At 32.5% G+C, this 8,609-nt stretch overlaps 1 protein-coding gene across 1 annotated transcript; it reads left to right on the top strand.

The window, feature by feature from the left end:
* The first annotated feature begins 241 nt into the window (after positions 1-241).
* LOC146722132 (uncharacterized) lies at positions 242-7,606 on the top strand. Its single transcript, XM_085485393.1, has 5 exons — positions 242-482; positions 567-669; positions 6,611-6,743; positions 7,096-7,240; positions 7,377-7,606. Exons 1-5 carry the CDS (start codon positions 242-244, stop codon positions 7,604-7,606), a joined length of 852 nt encoding a protein of 283 aa, XP_085341519.1.
* The last annotated feature ends 1,003 nt before the right edge of the window (positions 7,607-8,609 follow it).

The following is an 8,609-nucleotide window of genomic DNA, read 5'->3' as shown; positions in this document are numbered from 1 at the left end:
ATCGAGTTGATGTAAAACTCATAACACATTGGGAAGGGAGATATGGTGCAGAGGCAATGATTGCAAAACCAAATTTTTATAGTAAAGCATCTTTTCAAATAATTTAATTGCCGTAGAATTACGTAAACTTGAAGTAAAATTTTATAAACTAATCTCGGTATGTGTTGACATTGCTAAAACGTGTTTATATGAGTTTCATCACGAATACATGTCACCGCTGTATCGTGACAAATGCCGGGTAATGTACACCGACACAGACAGTCTTATATATCACATTGAATGCGAAGACGTGTATGAGAATATGAAGCGCGATGTATGCAAATTTGATACGAGCGATTACGTTGCGGACAATGCGTACGGTATACCGCTAGTGAATAAAAAAGTACCAGGTTTAATGAAAGATGAAAACAACGGCTCGATAATGACTGAATTTGTAGGGCTTAGAGCAAAAATGTACGCTTTGCGAGTGAATAGTAAGAAAGGTACAAAAAAAGTCAAAGGTGTCAAGAGTAACGTTGTCGCGAGGACAATGACGTTTGACGATTATACGCGGTGCTTGAATTAAGAGATTGAAATGACGCGTCAGCAGTCTTGCATAAGATTCAAGCTGCATAAGGTATACACCATTCGCGAGACAAAAATTGCTCTAAGTTCACACGATGACAAGCGGTATATCGTATCTGAAACCACCGAAACATTTCCATGGGAGCATTACAAAATACCCTTGCAAATATTTTTTTTGTTATATTTATTGTATATTATATTATTTTATATTGATTGTATAATATATTATATTATTGTATGTTGATTATATTATCAGGAGACGCGGTAGTGTCTCCGGCCATGTTCAAACCCTAAAAGATCTTAAAAGACACTACAAGTCTCCTTATCCTGCACCATCAAAGTCCATTTTTTGGGGGTGTAGAACTACTAAAATATAAAAAATTTTGAATTGTACGTAATATAACCTGAAAGGCGGCATCGCCACGAGTAATTTGAGCCAAGAAAAAATAAAATCGGTCAAGCCGTTCTGGAGAAACAAGCGGTCAAAAAGTGACGTTTTTCATGAAAAATGAAGTAACGTCTTCTTCTTCTTCTTCTTCTTCTTCTTCTTCTCTGTCCGCGTATAAATCTCTTCTCACCTTTCACTCACACCTCCCTCAACTTCCACCCACCCCTTTCCCTCCCACATCTCGCCCCCACCCCCACCCCTACCTTCACCCCCACTCCCACCCCTTTTTCGCCTCTTTCACCCTCTTTCGTCCTCTCTCACCCTCTTTCGTCCTCTCTCACCCTCTTTCACCCTCTTTCGCCCTCTCTCACCCTCTTTTGTCCTCTTTCACTCTCTTTCATTCTCTCTCACCCTCTTTCACCCTCTTTCATTCCTTCTCAACCCCTTTCGTCCTCTTTCACCCTCTTTCGTCCTCTTTCACCCTCTTTCGTCCTACCTCACCCTCTTTCGTCCTCTCTCACCCTCTTTCGTTCTCTTTCACCCTCTTTCGCCTATCTCGTCTTCTCTTACCCTTATTCGTCCTCTCTCACCCTATCTCCAAAAAATCATAAAAATTAAAAGGTCAAGCCATGTTCAAAAGAAGGTCCTCAAAAATTTAAACCTAGTCTGTACAATGAAAAATAATTACTCGTAATTCCAGAGTTCCAATTTGTTAATATCGAATAATGTATTTGTTTCAAGTAATGGCAGTAGAGTCAAATACATACCTACGTATATGCAGTTTTTGCTGTTAATTGTACTTGAACGAAAAAAATAATTAAATGATTTAAATATAGCACATTTTAAATCAAGAAACTTATATAATCGAACTCTGTTTAAGAAAAGGTAGAACATTTCATTTGCCTCTGCCTTTACAAGAAACATTGGATAAGGTATGTCCTCCGGAAGATCCTATAAATTTGAATAACGAGTTGCACATTCTCGTTCGAGGTATACCCAAGAAATCTAAAGTGGTTTGGGAAAATTTGGTAGATATTAATAAAATGTATAAGGCTTTACAATGGTTGAAAGAAAATAATCCTCATTACTCAAAAATTCGTCTTCCAGCGTCATCTGATGATCTATTAAAGGATAAGTTGCAGGAAACAGAATATAGGATTGTCGATGAGGAAAGCGACAATGACGAAATAAATGAGGTGGTTGAGGAATTACCAGCATTGAATTTGTACAATGTACAGCAAAACAAAAATAATAATGATCAAACCGTTTTAAAACGTACGGCTTTTCTCACACAAATCACTGAACATTCGGATATTAACGATCAGTATACAATATATCCAATACACGCGAAAAGAATCTGCATTGAAGCTTTATCAAATGGTGAAAATTGAAGATTTTCCAATGGATAATCGTTATAAATATCTGGATGTCATGTGTTTCCCTGATTTATATCCTGATGGTGTCAATGGACAACGAGAAGATAGAAACTTTGCATTGCCGGAATATTTATTTATTAGAACACGATTGATGTCGAAACATAGTACATTCAGGTTGAATCTGCAGTATCTGTTCTTCCTTCTCAATGATGCTAACTACCGACAGTTGAAAAGTGGTATCTATTATACGATGATGGTTACTAACCCACGAGAGAGATACACTGCTGGTAGATACTTGAACGAATTGAAAGGTTACGAATTAGAATCGAATTTAATGAGTATTTTCGCAAAATTGAGAAATACGGATCAATTTTGGCGACAACCGTCCAATAATGTAAAATGCATGACTTTGCATTACGGTCCAGCGACGTGGTTTTTGACTTTGAGTCCTAGTGAATGGAAATGGTCCGATTTGGGTGAATATTTACGAGATATGAATCCCGATAAAGAGAAGTTAGGCATCAACGAACTAATCGCATACGATCCTGTAAGTACTTCTAGATTCATGTGCATAAAATTCAAAGCCATGATTGATTTTATTTGTTCGTCCGATAATCCTATAGGAAAGGTTATTCATTACTTCTGGCGACTGGAATATCAACGTAGAAGTATCCAGCACATGCATTGTATAATTTGGATAAAAGATGCTCCAGTATTAGGAAAATCGCCGGATGAAGAAGTTGCTACGTTTATTCAAAAGTACGTAACGTGTGAAATTCCAGATGAAAATGTTTCGCCAACGTTGTACGATACGGTAATAAGTGATCAGAATCATAAACATAACTCGTATTGCATGCGTACGAAAAAAACGGAAACTAATATATACAGAAAGTGTCGGTTCGATTTTCCTCGGCCAGTTACTGAGAATTTCGTTTTAAGAGACGTTATCACTTCGATAGTCGGTAGAAAAAATTTACGCAGTAAGAGCAGATTGTACGATCTTCCTCGCAAGGAGTCGGAAAGGTTTATAAATGATTATAATCCGTCTATCAAATTAGCTTGGGAGGGAAATATGGACATACAATTTATTAGAGAAAAATCAGAGTTTTTAAACTCATATTTAACAAAATACACGACAAAGTCGGAAAAATGCAATACAGACTTTGAAGTGATAGATTCGAATAAGTCCTTGGCATCGAAACTGTGGAATTTTGCAATGCGTTCATTAAATAACAGAGAATGCGGTGCTTTAGAAGCTGCGGATACACTATTAGGGAATCCCTTGTACGGTACGGAAAATGATACCATGGTCAAATGGATCGATGTTAATGAGGTGAGAAATAGAAAAGTTAAAACATTTAATGAAATTTAAGCTCTTGATAAAAATTCTACGAATATTTACTGTTCGTCACTCATCGATGATTACTATCCAAATAGACCCCAGGAATTAGAATCATTGAATTTGTACGATTTTGCCAGATTCTGGGAAATTACGAAACAGATGTCAAATAATGACGAAGTCAAGTGTTACAAACTGGCATCGGGTTTATTTTTAAAAAAACGAAAAAAGAGTTATTTAATTAACCATTATCGATTTAATATAAAAACTGAGCCCGAAAAATACTTTTACTCGCTGCTTCTGTTCAAACCATGGAGAGATTTGAGTGAACTCAAAGGTACATTCGAGACTTACACGGATGCCTTTAATAATTCAGAGTCTGTTTTAACGAAGGCAATGAAATATCACGAAAGGCTCGAAGAAATACAGAAAGCTTTTGAGAACGTTGCTGAATTAATCGAGAAGCGCGAAAATGATCTGAAAACAGCAGACAGAGACAAATCCGATGACGATGAACTGGATTGTAATCCGATAGAAGCTGACGACGCGATGAAAGATCTGGAAGATTTTGGTAAGATTGACGACTCGATTGATTTATCGCAAATGATGTCGCAATTAAACAAAGACCAGAAAAGAATCTTTGATGGAATATGCCAAGTTTTACAAGATAAGAATCAGATTCTGCGACTGTACGTAAGTGGCGAGGGTGGTACAGGGAAAAGTTTTCTAATTGAAACGATTAAACATTGGATCAGAATAAATTTGGAAAAAACGACTGCCATATCTGCTCTTACGGGTATCGCAGCATTCAATATCGATGGCTTGACAATCCATAGAATGTTTCAACTACCGGTTAGTCATGAATCTACACCAAAATATACGCAATTGTCAGACATGGTCTTGAAAACTTTGAGAGACAAATTAAAGAATGTCGAATTATTTATAATCGAAGGAATTACATGTAACAATGCAATGATGGATTTAGGAACGACTGTATTCAGTGATGGTCAAGCCTATGTAGGTTTGTCACGAGTAAGTAAATTGGAAGGCCTACATTTGATAAATTTCAATCCAGCATCAGTTAAAGCAAACTCGAGAGCCATTGTAGAATATAATCGACTGAGATCTATATTCAAATCTGAACTGCCACAAATCAATCCGTCCGAGAAAAAGGTTGTGAAAATGTACGATCGTCGATGGGATATCCCTAATATCATTGATGATATGCAGAATTATGATTGTGAGGAACCAGAAAGTATAGTTACGTGGAAAATATATGGCCTTTGCAATAACGATGCTGTTTCGTGTTACGCTAATGTAATATTACAATGTGCGTTTCATTGCGTACGTATTAGGCAACAAATACTGAAAAATAAAGCATCGAATGCATTGATTGATGCTATCTGCGCGTATGGTGAACGTAAATATTGCAACATTCAAGCGGTTAGAAGATCTGTCGGAAAACGCTTCGAACAACGAACACAACAAGATGTTTCGGAATTTTTTACGGCTCTAATGTCGACGTATTCCGACATCAATGATGTATTAAAACTCGAATTAAAGCACGTAACATGTTGCTCGGATGTCAAATGTAATTACAATGTGACTAAGCTGGAAAGCAGTAGTTTGTTAATATTACCTATACATTCGACATTAAAAAGGAAAAAAGGTGTCACTCTACATAGTTTGATTAATGTAGAATTTTCTAAATGGGAAACGATCAACGGCAATTGTAACGAATGTAAGGGCACCGTGTTGAAAAAGCAAACCGTAATCGAATCAACTTTATCCGTCGTAGTAATACAGCTCAATTTATATACTTTTGTAAACGGTGCTTCTAAAAAAATTATCAACAATCGGATTACCGCCGTGCCGACGAGTAATATCACGATTAATAAAAAAAAGTACAAGCTAATAAGCGCTATATTTCACATTATAAATGTACAGTTCTCAGGTCAACTACAATAAAGCTATACGCTTAAAAAGTTTACTGATTATTTGTCGTAATATACAATAAAAAATTACATATTAATTATTCAAGATACAAGTGAGATATAAATATCATTAAAATATACATAAAAAATTTATCAATTTGACTCTGAAAAGTAAGTGACATGGTTCTCAAAGTGCAAGGTTTCATTTGACTTACAATTTTCTTCAGAAACACAGAAGAAAAAGGTATTTGTATATAGTTTTGTATATTCACTTCGTTGTGTGTGTAGAGCTTTTAAAAATACGTTGAATCCTTATTCTAATCTAATCTTCTTCTAATGTAATACTTTTCGTATTTCAAATGTTGTAGTAATTATTCTGTAAGAGCTTCGACATTATTTCTAAATGGACATCGAGAAACATCATAGTTTTTTGAGAGCAGGCCGCCATGTTATTTTTCTGAGTCATTAACAAATTGGTACTCTGGAATTACGAGCAATTATTTTTCATTGTACGGGCTAGTATGAATTTCAAATCAAATCTCTATAAACGACTATTATATTTTGTGCACTAAGAATAACATATCGCACTTATTTTCTAGAATCAAATTGTAATCAGTTTTACTTATATGTATGTATATTCAATGTGAACTTGCACTTTGAATAAAATATCACAGTTACTTTTCATGGTAATATATTATTACTAAATTTAGATAATATACACTTTACGTATGTTCACTTTGAACTGGCACCTTGAATAACATATCAGTTTCTTTTCGTGATAATTTATTATTAGATCGTTTAAATTTTTGAGTACCTTCTTTTGAACATTGCCTGACCTTTTCATTTTTATGATTTTTTTAGGATATTATTTTTGTAAGATAGAATTTTTGTAATACACGATTTTACTAATATATACTTTTGCATAACTATGTGTTTTGAAAAATAATTCTATTAAATTTATATATTTTTAAAATTACAATCATTAACATTTATCTTCGTTATTCAACAGCCAGACGTTTAAAAATATATATTGTATGCTTCGACCTGACAAAACTATGCTGATATTATATATAGTTCGTCATAGTTTTGTTGAAGTTATGAAAGCTGTGGCGCAAGATGAGCGATTTGCATCGTATATGGGGGTGAATATTATTGCAAATTAAAATATAATATAAGATTATATTGTAGAATAATTTTTGTGTAACTGTGAAATTTTTATTTTAAAATCCTCCGAATGTATGCTTATATAAATTTGGCTAACATAAGATATGAGATTCAATTTTGTTTTATGTGTACTTGTATTATTCGACATTTCTATAGGTAGCAAAATTTGTCATTTTAATCTCAAATTACGTCAAGATAATTAATTTTGATGCCTGAGTTAATTTTGGATACATCTTTTTTGTATAACAAATATTTTATATGTAATATATAATATATATATTGCACATTTAATTTTTTAACTGTATATATTGTCAATTATCTTTTATATAGAACAAAGCAAAGTATGTTGGGCCACTTTATCATTCAATCCAACCTCGTGAAGAGCTAATAGAAATGCTTGAAGATATTGGATTTCAAGTTAATCATTGCAGTCATCGGATATTGAACTACAACGATAATGCAAAAACGTTTATATGTAAGTCTTTTCCTTGATATATATACAAGCAAAAATTAAATTCTAGGCTACGTCATTAATATAGTTTTTATATTTTTCCTCATTTATTTGATTTACAATTCTAAATTAATCATATATATTTTATTCAATTCGATAGCCATGGTCATTTCACAAGGTGCTTTTAACTTTTTGGACGACATGTCGAATAATCTAAGAGATGAATTCAAGAATGAATTAGCACGTAAATTTGCGAAAATAAGAGCTAAAGAATACGCAGATATTATTCAAGATAATTTTAAGATACATAACATAGAGAAGAAGAAAAATGGAGATGATATGCCTATTGAGTATACTGCACTGATAATTTATGCACAAAAAGTTTCATAATTGTATAAATGATCTTCATGATTAATACAACAAAAATGGGCAAATTTGTTTCTTTTTCACGTAGTCTCTCGTTATAAAACGCTTGAAAAATATTTATTTGTGTATTTCTTTTATGGACTAATCAAAAAATTAATATTTGCAAATTTACATTACAAAGTATACAATTGCTATTTGAGATATAGCTACAATATAATATATGTCATATTATTTTATTTAATTATATTACATTAAATTTTATATTTATAAAATAAATTATAATTAATGGATACTACATCTTATGCACATATTCATTGAAAAATATTCAATTTTATCATATTTTTAAATGACAAGAAATTGTAGATTAATTATTCCTGCTCAATTTCTGCCGCCAATCTGCTATCAGATTGTGTTTGACAGACTAGGTTTCTACCGCCAATTTGCCATTAACTATATTGTGCAAATTTTCTTGGTTTTAGCTGCTAATCTGCTGTCAGATTTTACTTACTACTTATGCTAGCATAATGTCATCAATTGCAGACACAGCAATTAATCTTAGGATAGGAATCTGCTGTAAAGTCATGATTATTGGCTAACATTTTGCTATCTGGGATATTGACTATATATTTTATACTCTAATAATTTATGTAAAATTCTAATATTTTATGTAAAGTTATATGGAACGTATAAGAAATTAAAAACAAACATTTTCTATAGTTCGATCGATTTTATAGCCAATATGTACTTTGTAATATATACATTTGTAAATAAAAAAATTAATTTGTACTCTCCATTGTCGTTACACAATATTTAATAACATTACTTATATTTTTATAATATTTAAGCAATGTATTTGTAAATTATTTTTTATTTTTTTAGATTTTAGTTCTTTATTAAACTTATAAATTGCAATTTCTTTATATAAAATTATGCACAATTAATATTAATTAAAAATTAAAGATGTCATAATTACGATTAATCAAATGAATATTTATGATTATTTTATAATAAATTTAAATGTTTTATT

The sequence above is a fragment of the Nylanderia fulva genome, unplaced genomic scaffold, assembly GCF_048542155.1.
Source record: "Nylanderia fulva isolate GAGA-0341 unplaced genomic scaffold, ASM4854215v1 Scaffold364, whole genome shotgun sequence".
In the NCBI taxonomy this organism is placed as follows: Eukaryota; Metazoa; Arthropoda; class Insecta; order Hymenoptera; family Formicidae; genus Nylanderia; species Nylanderia fulva.
This window is presented reverse-complemented; position numbering and strand designations above follow the sequence as displayed.